This window comes from Daldinia loculata (assembly GCF_022478755.1).
Source record: "Daldinia loculata strain CBS 113971 unplaced genomic scaffold F4817scaffold_44, whole genome shotgun sequence".
NCBI classification, from domain to species: domain Eukaryota; kingdom Fungi; phylum Ascomycota; class Sordariomycetes; order Xylariales; family Hypoxylaceae; genus Daldinia; species Daldinia loculata.
In genome coordinates this window covers 35,039-53,889 of record NW_026054898.1, presented here as the reverse complement: position 1 = coordinate 53,889, position 18,851 = coordinate 35,039, and the positions used below count along the sequence as shown (strand labels likewise).

At 47.8% G+C, this 18,851-nt stretch overlaps 4 protein-coding genes across 4 annotated transcripts; 2 read left to right on the top strand and 2 right to left on the bottom strand.

Annotated features, from left to right (window-relative positions):
- Positions 1-1,269: 1,269 nt before the first annotated feature.
- Positions 1,270-3,291, bottom strand: F4817DRAFT_318241 (RNA-binding domain-containing protein; the record flags this gene model as incomplete). Its single annotated transcript, XM_049300899.1, has 7 exons — positions 1,270-1,554; positions 1,617-2,059; positions 2,130-2,181; positions 2,256-2,462; positions 2,525-2,609; positions 2,775-2,841; positions 2,913-3,291. 7 exons carry the CDS (start codon positions 3,289-3,291, stop codon positions 1,270-1,272), a joined length of 1,518 nt encoding a protein of 505 aa, XP_049156674.1.
- A 7,495-nt stretch (positions 3,292-10,786) lies between these two features.
- F4817DRAFT_195348 (ubiquinone biosynthesis protein COQ9) lies at positions 10,787-12,122 on the top strand. Its single transcript, XM_049298506.1, has 2 exons — positions 10,787-11,404; positions 11,479-12,122. The coding sequence occupies exons 1-2, from the start codon at positions 10,952-10,954 to the stop codon at positions 11,809-11,811; spliced, it is 786 nt and encodes a 261-aa protein (XP_049156673.1). The 5' UTR covers positions 10,787-10,951; the 3' UTR covers positions 11,812-12,122.
- Positions 11,850-16,060, bottom strand: F4817DRAFT_195322 (P-loop containing nucleoside triphosphate hydrolase protein). The gene is made up of 4 exons (XM_049298505.1): positions 15,867-16,060; positions 12,539-15,796; positions 12,386-12,486; positions 11,850-12,320 (listed from the first exon to the last, which is right to left on the bottom strand). Exons 1-4 carry the CDS (start codon positions 15,969-15,971, stop codon positions 12,281-12,283), a joined length of 3,504 nt encoding a protein of 1,167 aa, XP_049156672.1. The 5' UTR covers positions 15,972-16,060; the 3' UTR covers positions 11,850-12,280.
- Positions 16,061-16,314: 254 nt separating this feature from the next.
- F4817DRAFT_345064 (SGT1-domain-containing protein) lies at positions 16,315-18,846 on the top strand. Its single transcript, XM_049304218.1, has 2 exons — positions 16,315-16,543; positions 16,617-18,846. Exon 2 carries the CDS (start codon positions 16,814-16,816, stop codon positions 18,653-18,655), a length of 1,842 nt encoding a protein of 613 aa, XP_049156671.1. The 5' UTR covers positions 16,315-16,543; positions 16,617-16,813; the 3' UTR covers positions 18,656-18,846.
- Positions 18,847-18,851: the final 5 nt, after the last annotated feature.

Here is an 18,851-nt window from a genome sequence, read left to right as displayed (position 1 = left end):
ATGTGTGTATATTTGAGGCATCACCTACATCAGATCGTGCTTTACGAGTAGACGTGAGCTTTCTCGGTGTACGTGGGCAGTTACTACTTCTCTAGGTTACTGCTATCCGTGGAAGTATCTCTATAGCCTTCGTTGAAACGCTACTTATTACTTATGACATACATATACGATGCAATCGGAACTGTCATGCTGGCCATGGCGGAAGGCTTTCTTCTACATGTCGTGTTCATTTGCCTATATGAAGTTGCGTAGACGACGATAGACTCTATCCTATGCCACTAGCACTCCTGACTCAACATTAGACCAGTCTCTGTCTGTTACTATGCACCGTAGCCGCCATACGACATACAACGACGTACGACATGCAACGACACACACATACACATATATACACATACACCAAGCCGCCCGAAATTTCGCGTTCGTGTTCATTGCCTACACTACACCCTACTACACATTAATTACCACAATCAATCCTACGACTTTCTCACTCTCACTCTCGCAATGACCTCGGTACCGAGCTTAACCACTGCCCTTATAGTTAAAGCCTCCAGGCCAGGATAGTAGATAAAGCCCGAACCAAGCCAGGCCAACAACAACCTCACTTAGCCCACGTCCAGAAAAATCCGAAATGCTATTCGCGAGGTACAATCTAATTTTATGCGTCTCAAGCTTTCTCGTTTCCATGTAGGTGTAGTGTTGTAAGGGGCGTCTCATTAATAAAAAAGCCACCCCCCAATCATCGCCGCCCTTTTTAATAACGCTAGAAGAAAAGGGGAAGAACCCAAAGAAAAAAAAAGAAGAAAATAACCCTTTTTCTGTGCCTCGCCGAACAGCATGGAGCGTTGACCGCTCGCCCTCGCGTCGCGTCATATCGATAGAGGACCGCAAAGTCAGTCATTCCCCTCCTTCGTAAATTACTAGTTATGGTAGGAGCTCGTCGCCGAAACAATGGTCTTAATCCGCGGCAATTCCTCGCCATGAGAACCTCGGATTTGTTGCCACTTCCAGTAGAGGGATACATGTTGAATAGAAATAGAAAGAGACAAAGCGAGTGCTAAACGGAAAACGAGAACGAAGTAAATAGTACAGATATGCAAAACGGACATGGCCCCCGCCCATTCCATCCCACCCAAATCTCCATAGAAGATCGATACACCCCATGTGATAGTTATCGTATGGAAACTATCGAGATACTAGCGATGTCGGACGACCTAGGGAAGCCCACGATCGGGGCAGAGCGAGAATAAACACCGGAAAGGTAGTGTTCTACATGATCTGATCTTGGGTCAGACCACCATGCGCATCCGTCTCCATGCTGTCTCCTCCACCTGGGGTTACGTATTTGATGAAGCTCAGGCCAAGAGGCCGTCCTCCGTAGTGGTAACCCTGAAACTTAGAAATGGCGGTCTCTGCAGTCGCGGTACTGTCGAAACGAACAACACCGGATCCTCTAGATCTTCCGCTGGGTTCATACTGAATCTCAGCTTGTTCGACCTTGCCGATCGTCGTGAAGAGCTCAACCAAATCTTCATTACTGGTAGACCAAGGAAGCTAATGCGAAGATTATGTCAGCAACAAATTAAGAGGTAAATAGGGAGATCATGCAACCATACATTTCGGACGTAAATTGTCTCACTTGGATCGGTTCCTGAGGTGGCGAAATCCGTAAACGCGTTTGGAGCGGCTGGTGTAGTGTTGGTGGCATCGAATCCACCAGCGGGCCCACCACCGCCGCCTCCACCGCCGTAACCTCCACGTCCTCCGTAGCCGCCACCGCCGCCGAAGCCACCACGACCACCGAAGCCCCCGCGACCACCATAAGAGCCGCCAAAGCCTCCTCGGCCACCGAAACCGCCTCGGCCGTATCCTCCCACTCCTTGGTGGGCAAAACGGTCCTCGCGAACTTCGAGTAGACGGCCTTGCCATTCAAAGCCGTTAAATTGCTGGATGGCGTTGCGCGTATCCTCGGGGTGCTCGAACATGACAATTCCGGAACCCTTCGGTCTGCCATCTGGACCTAGGTGGACATCGGCTCGGATCACCTGGCCATTTCGAGCTATCGTCACCTGATATCAGCAGCGGACTCGCGACATATACATATTGGTTAATTAAACGGGGAAACTGACCAGCTTGGCGGAACAAGTCTTTAAGATCTTGCCAGCCTACGGTGTAAGGAAGCTACATGTGAAGTTAATACGAAAAACAGCCACCTAAATTAGTAACGGGAGAGAAAGGAGCGGGAATAAACAAACGTTGGACACGTAGATCTGGCGGTTGCCACCACCCATGCCACCGCCGCCGCCGCCGCCGCCACCGGCACCACCACCACCACCACCGTAGGCACTACCGCCTCCACCGCCTCCAGCACCGCCGCCGGCACTGTAGCCGCCTTGCATTCCGCCGCCGTAGCCACCGCGGCCTCCGGTTGCGCCGATAAATCGTGGTTCCGCTTCTCGATCCTAACCCCGCCTTCAGTATCTACCATAACAACGAACTTCGGAGGGTGCCCTACTTCACGAACGTAGACGAGTCGTCCCATCAAATTCTGGTTGCTGAGAGTCTGGACAGCTGTTTGCGCTTGCTCCCTTGTAGCATATTCCACAATTCTAGACAGTATTAGTAACCTTGGATAATCCAATTCCGACGAGTGAATGTCTTGACTTACCCGCATCCCTACAAAAACCCGTGGACAATGTCCCAACCCGTCAATCCATCAATTCCAACAAGAGCCAGAGGAGAAGGAACCAAAGAGAAAACCAGCCATGAATCACGTGTAGAAGCCCACCTTAGACATCCCATTCGGAAGCAATAAAACATCGGCAAAGAGAACTTCTCCAGCTATAAGACAAACCGCCGTTAGCCATGAAATCACTCTTTCAGGATTAGTACTCTGATAAGTGATGACTTACCCTGCCGCATAAAATCCTTGAGATGGTGCCATTTTACATCGTAGGACAGGTTGCCGACGTAAACACGTCGGTCCTGCTGCGACGTCTCGCGAATGTTATTCATCATCTGTTCTCGTGCTGCCGCACGCTCCTCGTACGACCGTTGAGGTGGTCCACCGTAACCCGAACCTGATCCTCCAACTGGCGCCCCAGCTCCAGTCATGGGAGATCGCGATCGTCTATCCGATCTACGATAATCGTCCCGGCTTCGAGACCGGCTCCGTGGCGAATATGATCGGCGGCGACCTGGGCGGCCCGGGCTCCTCGAACGGCCACGTCGGGGAGAGCGAGATCTCTCGCGCTGCGACTCGTCAGCATCTAGGTGGGGTATGAATGACATTAGAAGCAGAAATCAGCACGCCGTTAAGCCAGCGAGCTTCGACGGAATCAATTGTTGGGGCCTGGATTCTCTCTGGGCGGATTTGCTAAGCTGTGGTAAGAAAATCCCTCGATTCGGTGGAGGATACAACGTTCAAAAACTTGCACGCGGTTCCTCGGGGAGGGAGCAAACTTTATATGCTAGAGTCGACTCGATTTGTCTTGGTACCCCTTCTAGCTCAAAAGCAAAAGATAGCGTGGAGAAAGGCTGTCAGGCACAACTATTTCCCCCTTGCACGGGCGAATTATTCATTTAAAGTTTTGCCGTCATTCAAAGCAACCGACCCGCCAAAGAAGGTGATAAACAAATAATTCTGGGACTTGGCTGGGATCCAGATTCCAACCGATCAAACTCAGAAAATTGACTGCTGATTTTGCTTACCTTCACAGGGCGATATGTATCTCCGGAATCAGCTATTCAAAAGGTCGCGAGTTAGAAGCCAAATCCCAAAGAGCGAATATGAAAAGAAGCAATTGTTATGAACAATAGGTTAAATTGGAAAGTTTCAACTGTAGCGATCTGACGTGCCGTGGTCGCATACGGAAGTGTTCGAAGGCCAGACCATTAGTGGATCGGGAAGGGAAAGCGTCCAGGGACGGGGGTGGGGAGGGAACGCGGCGTATTAAAGGCCTCGGGATGGGTTGCGGCTTGTATGAAACGGCACAGAGGGTAGGTAGGCTGGCAGTGATGATAGAGAAACCTGTGGAGTGAACCGAGCAAAGGGTGCCAGGGAAGAGTGTGATTGGGTGGTGGGGGGTTTGGGAGAAGGTAGGAATATGGGAGCGGGTAATGCTGTGGGCTGTTACAAGCCAGACGTGAAGGTAGAGGTAGTAACACGTCGCAGAGGCATTTGTTTTATGCCTCTAGGCAAGATTTTGGGGTAAGGAATACCGTTAACGGGTAGCCAGGGCAGGATCTGATTCGGCAACCGGGGGAGTATGCGAGTGCAGGAGGTAGTATGTATGTATGTACGTACGTACGCCTGTACAAAGTTGGATAGGTAGTGTGGGATGTGGATATGATGGATAGGGATAATGGGCTATGAAAGAGAAGGAGAGGGAAAGGAAGAACGAGAAGGACTCGGAAGACGCGCGAGACCCGGTGAGTAGAAAAACAATCCACAACGTTGTATAGACGTTTGTGTAGCTCGAAGATATCAAGATGGTGGTGTGGACTTACCCATAGTTAAATATGTTCAGAAAGCACTTTGTCGAGCTTGGCCGCCTTGTCTGAGAAGATTTTTTTTCTCCGACGACAGTAGTGTACCAACGAGAACGCCGGGAAGAGAGGTATATCTGTATTGGAGGGGTGAGCCTTCGAAGTGACAAGGAGTGTGTCGAATCTCTCGGGGGGGATTATTAGACAGCAACAGGTTGGGACCCCTCGCTAGCTGGAGGGAATAAAAAGGGGGGGAACTAAGGCCTGAGAGAATAAAAAGGACAAGAGTGTAGGAGGTACAAGAGTGCTTGTATCGGGTGTGATTCAGCGCATCTGCATTCGTATTGCACAATAGGCAGTGCTGACAGAGCGCCTCTCTAGGTTGGTCCCGTATACGGGTAGGTGGTAGATGGGTATGGTATGGTATGGTATGGTATGTAGGATGTAGGTAGGTATGTATATGTATGTATTGCATGCAGGAAGAGAAAAGTGACCACAGGCAGCGATACCAACTCCAGCCTACCCACTATCCGTAACAACAAGCAACCATCAAATAGCAGCGACTCCTGGGGATACGCGGTAGTACACCCGAGAGGGCGCTAGCTGTTTTGCTGTTGTGCTGTTTATAGATAGTTGAGGCTAGAGACGCGAACGTGTGTATCTCTTTTCTGAATGCAATGTCAGGTGAGGCGAGGTGCTGTTTGACGGTGTCGCGCGATATCTGGTGTGTACAGCGACTTCTTGGTTGGTGCTAGGCGCGGGCAAAATAAAAGGTTGGGGAATAAATAAAAATATGATTAATAAAAAATGAAATAAAACAACAAAAGGGTAGCTTGGGGGTTAGATGGGTGTGCATATGCGACCAGATGGTCGGCGGCTCTCATACGTACGTACCTGAACTTGAACGGTGATGTGCTGCAGGAGAGGGTACCAGTCCCCAATATCGACGAGAATAGGAAGGGAAAGGGAAAAATCTGGGGAGATGCGTTCGATGTGTGAATATGGCTGGTTGTGTGTGGATGGGATGGGAATTGGGCTGAAAGCAACGCGATTGGAAAAAGCGGCCCCCAAAATAGGAAGGGAAGATTACCGCGTCCGAGTCAGCTGAACTGCTAGCTGCCATTGGTCCATTTTAGGGCAACTGGCCTTTTCGGACCAGGAAAATTAGCCCCGTAATCGTGATTATTCTCCACTAATGCATATGTTATGCTTTTACTACCCCTGTCACTAAATTAGATACAGTTTCCATCAACCGTGTTTAACCGCATCTTACACCGTACTTCGTACTAAAAAATTATTTTAATGTTTATTTCGTTAGTTAAGTGCTTACCATTAAACGTTTACATATGTATCAACTTTGGTTACTGTCCCAAATATTAATACTTCAACTATTAGTCTTATGCAATCTTACCTGTTAACTATATTTTAAAGATTCAAGTTATTCTTATGTTATAACAAAAGATCTAGATCCATTTGCTAGGTACTTGCATATATAACATGGTGGAAGCTTTGCAATATCTTTGGTATATCTACCTCCTTGAATGTTAGCGATGGCATGTTCTTTGTTTTCATATATACTTCCACTTTTTAGCTATGCCCGAAGCCTACCCACCCATGGACTACTCACCTAATATACCTATTCATTATATTATATACAAATGTGCAAACTGTGTATTTTAGCTGGTGCTTACGTGGCCGCTTTGTCAGGCTGTCATGAGAATTCCACACCGGCTATGGGCAAAACTGGCTATTCAAACAAATTGATATATATCAGTTATAACATACGTAGAGCTGAAGATCCAGTCAGTACAATTTGTTTGGTCTTTTACATACCGGTATTATGTTGGCTTGGCTATGGTCGGGCGAGATATGCCAGGGTCTTGCAAGTCGACACACTTACTTATGTACAGAAATGCAAGGTAACTCTGCTTGATGTAAGAAGCACGTGCCAATCCAATATCCTATTTGCTTGGTAAGAACGGTCCCCCAAACACGGACCCAAATCTGTCGACCATCGTAGCTACTAATCCTGAATTGGAGGAGTAAAGCCTGGGGCCTGTTTGGTTTACAAGGTAAAGTATCCAAGGATTGAGTATCCAAATAGTGCCGATCGTGAGGTAAGTTTCGATTGCCTCTTTCTATAAGAGGTAGATAGGCTTGGCTTAGGATCCGGGAGTGCTAGGTACTTTACAATACCTAGGTATGTACGGGACTCTGACAGGCTAGCCCTACCGTAACTACTACATACTGTAGAACGGGAAACTATCGACGCTACATATGTCATACTATGGACGTATGGGGTATCGCTAGAAGGGTTTGGCCAATCCGTTGTCGAGTACTTCGATCTAAATCTTACCCAATGCCATGTATATATTTCGTGTCTGAGCTTGACAATCTCCAGGCACTTTACGATGTTATAGGTGTCCTTATCTATTTATTCGCCATGTTTAGGACGTGCATAGGGTAACCTAATTCTGTTCCTTTCGTAAGGAATACCTCACGCCAGGAAGCACAACATATTACAGTCAAGGCAACGGGTAGGCACATCGTGTACGTACATGCACATGTATATGTATCTGGATGTTTCTATTAGTGATGGAGCAAGGATTAAATAGTTCCCGCTCTTAAATCCCTGAAGAACGCACGACCTTGGCACTTGCCGTCATCCCACAGGTACCTATCCGATTACATATAGGTATTCGACAAGATATAAATACCTAAGCATGTGATGTCCTAGAGGTAAGATATGTGTGGAATAAAGTATCTAGTTATATGAAAGTAGCGTAAGTAAAGTCTTCAGTGCTATACCTGTTACTTATATAAAAAGGGGCGGTGTTCAGTTATCTACCATAACCTTGGCCTTTTATTATATAGGTAGTTATATCTAATGTATATATGATAGGTATCTCATGTAGGATTTTCTAGAGATGGCATCGTCTCCGGAAACCCCGGCCATAGTGGCCCAAGCTTGGTACCTTGATGGATCTCTTTTTTTTCTTGTTCCATCTACGACCAAGTCTACCTCTCCTCCGATCCATACGAGATATTCCCACGAGACAACCCTACAGTTCCTCGACCCTTCTTGCGTATGTATGTATGAGTAGTGCAAAACATGAATTGGTCGATGCACGCAAGCCTTAACGGCGGTTGGTGCCGCGGCCACCGCATTGGATAGGTCGGCCCGCTGCAGCCAGCCATGTCTCAAGTCTACATTCCTACCTCCCATAGAGGTATGCCCATACTATTTATGTATGTACCAACATCTGGGATCATTGCCACAGTCGCATCCACATCCTAGGTATGCAAACCATGCAAACCATGCAAAGTACACACACACGCACACACACGCACACGCACACAGCACCCCATCGTACAGGACAGGACCGTAGCCTGCTTCTATCGGGCTTGTCTATTAATATATAATAAGTGCGTTCAGTGGATTGGCCCCCTCGAAGACCCTGATACTTGAATTTTTGCCCGCCAGGCATGGCAGTTCGTTGCGATTCGAGATGCAAAAACTGGTCGGTTTAGTCACCTTAAGACGCTAGGGGGCTTACCCAGATTTTTCTTTTCCTTCTTCTTTTTCTGATCTATCACATCAAAATGCAGCGTTGGTCCTTAAATGGTCGGCTGCAGCGCGAACCAAGTCTTTCTACTTTTCGGCTCCGAGCCTCCGCACGATGCCTTTAGAGATTTGCTTATGCAGAAAGTTCTTACATTTCTATAACTAGCTGTATATACAAAAGAGTTTTCAAGTGTGTATTCGTTGGTGCGCGTCGTGCCGGGCTTAGATGTTACGCCTATATCTGACCAACTCGTCGCCTTGACCGTTTATATATATTCCACCAGCTTCTCCGAACAATCGATTCGTAAGCGTGTAAATAGTAAATATTCTCCTTAGCAGATTAGGTTACATATACGATAGCGCGTTAGTGTAAATCGTAACTATAACTCCTATCCCGTCCTTAGTATTGTACCGCGGTGATCGATCTCCTTGTTCTTCAGAAGGAGGTTAGCGGATAGTAAACCATCCGTTTTCGTCGAGAATAATACCGGAAAAATCCATAATGTTCACCCATTGTGGGAAACTAACTGTTAGCCACTTGAATGAGTTGGGAATCCTAGCCCCATATTGCATCAACATTCCTACTACGGATAGACACGAACCTAGATCGCAGCAGAAATCCTAGCAGGTTCTACGAATTGCTACGCGGTTCGATGGAAGAGCAACGTGTATGTATGTATAGTTCACCGGCGAGCCTGCTCTAGTTCACCGCCATAGAAAAATAAGACTGATTCAAGCGGGTTACATCCTGGCGGAAATACCCCTGCATCTCCGCTGGCAGTATTAACACTCAAGACATCCGGTGCAATGACACAGGTCCATCATCATTGTCACTAATCGCTATATCAGATCAGGACAAAAGCGGTAGCATCATCGTTGCCGAATTCGCGTGTAGGTGGCTAGGCTATAAGGAGTTTCCCCTATTCACACACCCAGAGGCCGCTCCAATAGTGATTGGCGTCCTGCCCCTTCGCAAAGTGCCGCTTCTCTAGGACCAGGAGCCAATATTCGTCCTCAGTTGCAACGCGGTGGTGACACAGCAGACGTGGTGTTACTAGATTATTCCCTTACTAGCTAGAAGGGAACATGGCTTCGTAGCATCACTTCCAAAGCCTGCCTATCTGCCTATTAAAAGCAGGTCATTAGTCGCATCTCCTCCCCCATACTATGCATGTACAACAAGCTTGGGAACCGACATATAATGTTTGTCCTCGATCACAATGCTACTGCCGATAGGCGCTTTACTTTACGATGCTTATGGCTTGCTTATAGTTGGAAGCCGTGAAGATATTGCCGTCACTTCCATATCCGCCGTCAGGACAAGCATGTAAGACATATAGTTGAATAGATTTTTTGTATGGGCGCCGACCAAAGCCGTCGCACTCAGAGCCTTGACCCCTCTTGTACATAGACATACCCGTAACCGCGAGAGGAGACCTGAGGGGCTACGGTTCATGCCTGCTAAACCCCTGCTCCGCCGTGAGGCAACACTAGGTGATAGGTTCTCATAGCACGCGAAGTTACCCAATACCAGACCCCGATGCCTATCTTACCAGCGGGGACGTCAGGGGAATAGGCGCTGTGGCGTTTTTCACTGCTACCACTTCCCGGGAAACCGGCGAACTCATCGTGTCATTTGTTACAGCACTGGTTTACTATGTACCTATGTATGTACCTGTTATTACGGATAGAATGATGTGCGTTCGTGAACTTCTATATCGTCTAATAAGGATGACAACGCCAAGTCACATCGCCCCTGGTTGTCGCTACCCACTTCAGAGGATATTTCGTCACATCACCGCTATTCCGCAAATAGGGAATCCAATAGGAAGATCGACCGTCGTTTACCAAGTCCTCGTAGGGCTGCTAACATGAACTAGGTACATATGCAAAGGATTATTACTATGCTGGAGGTCTACGTATGGATAGGAAGCCGTGGAAATGGAATACGAATCAAGGCAGAACAGGGAAGCGATCCGGAACAATACCTAGATCTATTGTCGATTATCGAAAAGAGTACCTCTATAACAGGCTTTAAACCTTGGGACTAACATCCATACCATTAATACCAAACCTACACTTTTAAGATCATGATAAAGACATAGCTTATGTATAGCTTCTAGAACCACCCTTATTATTAATAGAAATGCCATTAATACCTACCAGTACCCCCCCTATAAATCTGACAATATCAGAAAAGTCCTCAACCCACCCCTAACTAACCACTTTATCTAAAACCCACCTAAGGTTGCTCTTCCCATAGCAAAGTCTTCTCGAATCTCATCACACATAGACGTTTCTCGGAGCTGACGATTTAAAGCGGGATGATAACTGCAAAAGGGATAGGTCACCCAACGTCGCGGCCTTACCCCCATGCGCAGAAAAGGGAAAAAGCAAAACAAAACCAAAAAAATCTTCAAAAATTCCGTATTAGGTCTAGAATATCCGTATTCCCTTTTCCTTTATCCCTTTGCCCTTTTGAGGTCTAAGTACCGAGGTAATCAAGTAGGTACCTTGTTGGAACTGGAATTTGTATGTATTACCTACATAGTAGCATCTCATATGTAGACTGTAGTCGGTACCATGGTACATAAAGAAGAGCCATGTGGGGACTTAGATTTACACTATTTATCCATGTTGTTGCCAGGGGATCCACCACCAAGTTTCTGTCCCCCGAGAAGTCGGGATATGTCCGGGTCAAAGCTTTGCGGGCCAGCCCGAACGGTCCGTGACAGCTGGAGCCGGAGCGATTTAACAAATCTCGTCTCTACATAGTAAAAAAGATCGTCACTTACATCCGAGCTTCACGATCTGACTTCTAGTCCATTGGGTCAAATTAGCCAACCAATTGAAACATATAAACTCGGCTAGCATACCTTAGAGATTAGAGATTAAACCATGGCCCCATCACGGGCCCCAACACGCCTGGCAACAACCCTCCTACGCCAAACCACCCGCACCCGCACCCGCACTACTACCCCCATCCTCCCCCGCCACTACCACTCCTACGACCACCCACCACCCCCCAGCACCTTCAGCACCGCCGAGCGCGCCATCCTCTCCTCCGCCTACAAGCACGTCCCCGAGCACGGCTTCACCCAGCACGCCCTAGCCCTCGGCGCCCGCGACGCCGGGTACCCGGACATCAGCACGAACGTCGTGCCCGAGGGACCGTATAGCCTGATCCGGTACCACCTAGTAACAAAACGGGAGGCGCTGGCGCCGTGGGCCAAGGCCATTTTCGGTAGCGAGGGGGAGCAAGGGGAGTTGTTGAAGGTGCCCGAGAAGGTGGAGAGATTGACGTGGGAGAGATTGGTATCGAATTCGGAGGTTAATCATCGGTGGCAGGAGGTCAGTCTAGTCTAGTCTAGTCTAGTCTTCTCTGCTCAAACCTATGACATCTATACTAACTCCCCTTCCTCCAGGCCCTAGCCCTAATGGCCCAACCCTCCCACATCCCCTCCTCCCTCCACGAACTCGCCCTCCTCGCCGACGAGATCTACTTCCTCTCCGGCGACACATCAGTCGACCCATCCTGGTACACGAAGCGCGGCACTCTCTCCGTCATCTACGCCTCGTCCGAGCTATTCATGACCAACGACCGGTCCCCGGGGTACGGCGAGACGCGGGCCTTTTTACAGCGGCGCCTCGACGAGACGAGCACCGTGGGCGGTGCCCTAGGCAGCGTCGCCCAGTGGGTTGGGTTTACGGCGTCTGCGGGTGTGAATGTGTTGAGGAGTAAGGGTGTTAGAATATAAGATAAGTTGGGATAACTAAGTTGAGTTGAGGAAGTCTGAGTATTTCCGGGCGGGCTTACTAGCCTGTGGGAGGGCAGAAGTCTGAAGGCGTACTCGATAGAGAAACCCGGTATGTATTCTACATAATTACTATTGGTAACGGTTACAGGCAGGTGGCGTCTACAAAATGAGATCAAGACTACAGCGGTAGTCAAGTCGCAGATATATGCGTAATCTATATTGAACAGCTCGGCTCTATTTGTACAATATACTCGAAAAGGCAATGAAGCCAACACTAGTTTACGTCCGGACCTTTACTTTTTTCCTTCCCTCCTAATACCATGCCGGCACGAGGGCCTGAAGTTACCTCAAAAACGCTCTAACACCATGATTCCCTGAGACACGACCACCGAATGCCCTTAGCCGCCGGATGGATGCTGTGCTAACCCTACACGAAACTCCTATAGCCGTAATGATAGACCGAGTTATATTAATGGTCAGCGAGAAGCCGTTGTCGTGGATCCGTGAGCCTGGTATACTGTTAGTTCTAGTATCTAGTACATGCCATGGTGATAATTGAAGAATGAGGACTTGCCTGATAATTTTGACATCCTTGTCAATCTTTGCACGGCCCTCGATAGCATTAGGGGTGATGAGAATGAATTGCTTGCCGACGGAGCGACGAGCGGTGGTAATCTGCGGCATTAATTAGCAAGATGATGTCACTCACAGAGACGTAGGAACTTACCAGCATGTTTGTGCTAATAGCACGGTTGACGTTGTCCATGAAAACGTCAAACTCGTCGAGACATCGTAAGGGAGATCCCATTGCGTCCCAGATGGCAAGAAGAAGACATATGGATGAGAACGATTTCTCTCCACCAGATAGAGTTTTCGTATTTCGACCTGCGCTACTCTTCCTCGTCTCATCCGGCTCGACTTGAACTCGAAGCCTCTTGGCCTTGTGGTCGAGAAAGAGCTCGCCTCTGAAGCCACGCTCGCTAAGAAGGTAGTTGAAGTTGCATCGGGCATGTGCAGAGATAAGACGCTGGAATGTCCTCCACTTGCGTAGTCGATCCATCAGCGCCTTCTTCAGCTCGTCCACAAGCGAAGTGAGGTTCTTGTGGTTTCTCTTGGCCTCTCGGTATTCCTGGATTGCTTGCGAGGCACGATTCTGAATTTCCTCATCTGATGCGCCGAGCTGACTGCGGATCTTCCTTAGCTGCTCCTTGATGGACTCAAATTTGCGTTCGATGCTTCGGACAGTTTCCCCTTCAGGTATGTAAGCACGCTCGGCGGCGACATCACTCGCCTGTCGTATATAATCGGCAACCAATTCCTCTTGTCTTTTCTTGGACCTTTCTGCGTCGGCTTTGCCCTCCTTCGCCACGTCAAGATTTTCGTAAGCTTGATTCTTTTCGACCAGGGCTACGCGCCGAGTCTCCTCGAACCTCTTAACTTTATCTTCAGCCTTGGTGATTCTGGCTTTGTAGTCCCGATAGGCTAATTTAACCTTGTTGAATTCTTCTTTCATACCCTCTACCTCCTTATTCATCTCCCGCTTCTGCATGGCTAGCTCACCATACTGATTGCCGTAGTGGTCCTTCTGACTCATAGCTTCTTGGAGGTCATTCCTGTATCCTTGTAGTTTGTTGTCGACGCCTTCAAACTTGTCGAGCTCTTCTTCGATGTGAGTAACTCGAGCTTGGGCGTTGCGCAAGTCTTTCTCGAACCCGTTTTCTTGCCTCTTGTGCTGAGAAATAGCCTGGACGCAACGCTGGACCGCTTGCTGGGAGGACCTTCTGGAAATCTCCAACTCCCGATACTCCGCCCTAAGCTGCTCAAGGGATTCTTTGAAGTAATTGATCTGTGACTCTACATCCTCGGTCTTCATACGAGGCTTTTGATCATTGCTAGGCGCAACCGGGGTGGTAGCTATGCTCTGACCGCGTCTCGAAAGTCGTAGGCCGTGGCCCCTTTTCTTGTCGTGAAAGGATAAACACGCTGCGACATTCTCCGGTAGTTGTCCGTCAAACATGACGCGCTGTGCTTCTTCTCGTTGTTCGATCAAGATAGTCTGCTCAATGTGGTGGTTGATGACCAGTTGATCTCTTACGCGCGGGTCGTCGATTTTCAATACCCTTAATATCGTATCAAAGTTCCTATCAGGCTCCCTTAAGTTACTAATCACAGTCCTTGAACCTATGAAGATGGGACAATTTCGGAGTTTCAGTCTCTCCATATGTGAGAATAACCGGGCGTGGTCGGCTTTGCTTGTAACGACGAACCCGTTAAGACTTGCTCCGAATATCTTCTCAAGAATCGACGACCACTTGGGCTTAGTTAACTGAACATAGGTGCCCATAGGGCCAATAGGCTTCTGCGAAAACCCGTTGTCACTCTCGATGAGCCGTAGAAGCTGGGGCACTTGCGGTTCGAAACCTGCAAACGGGTCGCTGCGGTTTTGGGATAGAATGCGTATCCGAGATTCGGCAGCTGAAACTTCCTGCCGCTTCTGTCCGACCAAGTCTTCAGACTCTTGTGCTTTCCTCTGGGCCTCGTCACGTTCGTTGAAGAGACTAGAGTTGCGTTCGGCATGGGTCTTCTGCGATTCTCTGATATCTTCCACGGCACGTTTTGCGTCGTCTAGTTCTTTTTGCTTCTCGGCAAGGACGCCACCGTTTACTTCCTCTAGACGCCGCTCTTCTTCATGGATCTTCCTCTCGTATTCCTTGACCTTCTGGGAAGCATTGTTGAGTTGCTGATGGATGTCCCTCTCTTGCGTATGGGTTGTCTCGATCGATTGCCTTGCACGTTCATAGTTTGCCTTGGCTTCTTCTTCTTTCTCCTTGAATTGACCTTCTTCCTGGCGAAGTAAGTCCAAGGCTTCACTAGCTTCTCGGACTTTATCGTCGATATTTTCGAGGATTCCTGTCTTCTCTTCAATCGTCACTTCCATTCGGCGAATATCTTCTTGAGATGCCAGTATGGCGTCCTCTTTCTGCTGTAGAATAGCCTCCTGTTCCATGACTTGGGCCCACGCCAACTGGTTCGAGTAAACCTTGGATTGCCTTCGCATCTCCGCACTCTTTGTGAGTGCGTCTCTCAGTTTTACAGCCTTTTCGCTCTTTTCTTTGAGAAACGTGATATTATCCTGGAACGCTATAAGTCTTGTCTCATTTGCTTCAAGCGTTTCTTGAAGAAGTTGGTAATCCTGGTCGAGTTGCTCTAGCTGGGTACCCTGGACGAAGTATTTGTACTTGGCGGCAGGGGAAGCAGCATTAAGGAATTGGCGTGCATTATCTTGAGAGAGTACATTAAGAGGGTTATCGACTTGAAGGCAGTAGTACTCAACGACATCATCTACATCGCCTTTCTTGGTCGATATAATCCGATTGGTAGATGATTTCAGCTTGAACCCGCTCGCACCAGATTTGCTGAAATGTCGTTCCACAATTATAGACTCCCCGTAATGCTCCGGCTTATACGCATCGGGACCTTGGTTCTTGATCTTGACGATTAGAACGGCATTCTCTTGACCCTCCTTAACGAAACTCCGTAGACTTCCGCCACGATTCGTCGCGCTAGCTTTACCGCCTAAGCATAGCGTTATTGCTGTTAGGATAGCGCTCTTGCCGCTTCCGTTCTCTCCCACTATGAAGTTGAGCAGAGGTCCGAGTTCGACATGCAGTCTTGTGTGGCACATGAAGTTGAAGCAGGTGATGCTTTCGATGATAGCATTGAGGGCTACCTGGTTTTCGCCAAGTATATGAGGACGGCTCTTTAGACGTTGTGTTGCTCGCTGATCATCTAAATCGGTATTCTCAAGATGTCTAAAGCCGGCATCGCGCATCATCTCGTACTGCGTTGCAGCTGGTGGGCTCGGATGCTCTTCGGGCTCCTGCATCGCTTCGTCCTCATCAGAGCTAGAAGTACTTTCTTGATGAGGCGTCCAAGCTGATTTTCTACTTGGACCGGCATTTGAGGTTCGCATCTTCTTTCGGTGCTGTATACAAGATGTTAGATCGCAATTCGTCGGGGTGTACTTACATCATGGAATGGGATTGTCTACTCACGGATTCACTTCTCAGACTAGAACTAGCTTGGGCAATAGTAACTCCATCTTCTTCATCTCCGTCGAATGCAGCGCCGCGAGAGCGCTTCGTAGATGCGGGGGCCATGACTGTTTCGTTTGCTTTATAGGTTGGCTATGCTAACTGAATTGAGGGGCTCGTCTTAGATTTTACATAGAAGAAGGCCGAATCCTCCGGGGTAAGACAATTGCTATTGTCAGAAAGGGTAGGTCATTGTGGGTAACGGTCAACGGGGGAAAGGGGTATATGGTCAAACGGGGAGAGACTCAAACGGAATGGACTAGTATGTAAATGCAATTAATCGAATTTCGTAAAGAACCTGACGCGACAATTGAGACGCGGTTGTCAGGCGCGAACCCTGGTAACGTGCCCACTATATATATGTACGTAATCCGTACTATGTACCTCGTAAGGAACCTGCCCCACCTGCCTTTAGTTTCTTCAAATAGCAGGGGTTTAACGAAAACCTTGCTAACTAATGAGGTACTGAACTACCTCAGATGTTACCTAACCTTAGGTAGGTGCTTGTATCAGCATGTATCAAGATGGCTTCAAACTAAAGAGAGAGAAAAGGGTTAGAGCGATTATTCACTAAAGTTATTATTATACTAATTAAGAAGGATGCTTCATAATGCTCAACAAATTTTTTTTTAAATAACGTATGTGAATCTAAACAAGTTCTACCCACATATTTTCTATGATTATATCCTAACGTCACTAACATCAGCCTAGCATTATCGACCAGTATAACTCTCATTACAAAGCTCACCTATCGACTTGACTCTTTGTCACTTCTATCCCTATTGGCCATCTGAACACTATATGCTTCTGGGGCATTTAACCACAAATTTTCTATCATTTCTAAGAGTTACCATATTGAGATAGTCTACTCTATCTTCTCGCACTTGGTACCTACTAAGTCTCGGTCGATGGATTCTGAAGGTAATATTGGATTCTCCGAGGGAGGGTTCAACGAGTTCCCCAGGGGACTACCAGAAAATTGTGTGGAATATTTATTATTCGTTATCGACAGTAAACTTGAATCGCGCAACCTTCTCTCGGAGCTTGAAAATATCCGAAAAGCAGCTACACAGCTCTGCGATAGCATTGCTAAGGAATACATATGGCAACGAGATTCCTTTCAACTACGTATCGAAAGAGATCAGGATCTGGTCTACCTGCATGGGACCACAGACTACGGAGACTCGGTTGAGGATGAATGGCTCATAGTCTACCTACTTCGAGAATTGACCAAATCTTTTCCCAATCTTTGGGTCAGAATCTTCGACGATGATGGCGAATTTCTGCTTGTCGAGGCAGCTAACGTCTTACCAAAATGGTTAAGCCCGGAGATAGATAGCAATCGATCATGGATCCACGGTGGAAACCTTCATCTACTTCCCCTAGCTGCAAGTTCGGGAGTGAAGCGACCGTTATCCTTAACCGAAGCTGTTCGATATATCAAGTCGAATCCCAACTCCCTAGTGCATTCTGCATTCGTCGAAGCCGAAGCTTTCTACAGGTTGGAGAAGTACCCTGGTCAAATCACAGATTCAATACACCGTTCGCTGGTTACGATACCTAGAAAGCTCGCTTATATATTGCACGAAAAGCCTTCCACTATTGCCCCTGCTATCGAGGCGTTTTACCTTCGAGACCCAGTTGCAATGAAACCTCTCACATCACCTTCTGCGAAGATACATTTCCCACCCGAGGACCTTGTGACCGTCAGTATAAAATTCACAAAGATACTTTTCGCACAGCTCAAGTCCCAGCGTTTCTCGCCGCCTCCGATATGGAGCGCTGCATTTGAAGCTGCCGAGAAGCATATTTCTAACGCAGATGATAAGCAAAAGAGTTTAGCGAGTTTAGAAATGGGCATGAAGGTAACAAGCGGCTTCGAGATGCTTGCTACTAACGCAGACACAAAAGATAATCGTCTTGCGCGTGAATTTGCTATGCTACTCGAAGATGTTGAAGAAGACGGGGCTCAGGCACTCCCGACTAACGAAGATATCGAAACTTGGGATGATGTGCACAGAGAGGACGACGAATCTTGGCTAGACATCAACTTTGAAGACTTCGAAGACGAGTTGCAAGGAAACCGTGGCCCTCGAAGCCGGCCGAAGGGTGAATTTGGCGATCCTTCGGCGCAGGCAGATTTGAAAAAGATCGTATCCCGTTTTGAGGCTTTCCTGAACGACGAAAGTGCCGGCGTAGAAGGTGCTGAATTGGAAGATATGGATGAAGATGATGATATCTCGGATGAGGAGGAAGATAGCGACGATGAGGATAAAGAAGTCAGTTTTGACGAAGAGCAGTTTTCGAAGATGATGAGGGAGATGATGGGATTGCCCACTGTGGAGCCTACGAATTCGGAGAAAGTGTCTGGGACCTCAGCATCCGTTGCTACACACGGTACTACTATTGAAGAAGACGAGGATAATGCCATAAGGCAATTGGCTGCTCAGATGGAAGTCGAATTGAAAGAGCATGGTGCATTACAACTTGATCCTCAGGCCGGAAAAACGAAAGCAATAGAAGCAAAAGATGGAGACGGTTCTAAGGGGAAAGGGAAAGCTGGTCTGGAACAAAAAGTTGACAACGAAGAAGAGAGCAGTGAGGATGAGGTTGATGTCGACTATAACCTCGCCAAGAATCTGCTAGAAAGCTTCAAGAGCCAAGCCGGAATGGCAGGTCCTGCAGGTAACATTCTTGGTATGATGGGTTTACAGCTTCCCCGGGATGAGGATGAAGAGGAGGAGGATTGATTAGTTTTATCTTTTTTCAATCTGATCTGTAAGTTGATGAGGTTAGTGAACCAAGATGAAAAGGGGTCTGGTTTGATAGTACGTACATCTAGGTAGTGTATAGGTGTATGTAACTTGTACCTATTAGTGACGCCCCACTATATAAAGCGCCTGAGCCACACCGGGTTGGGTCATCAAACCCCACTAAGAATCACGA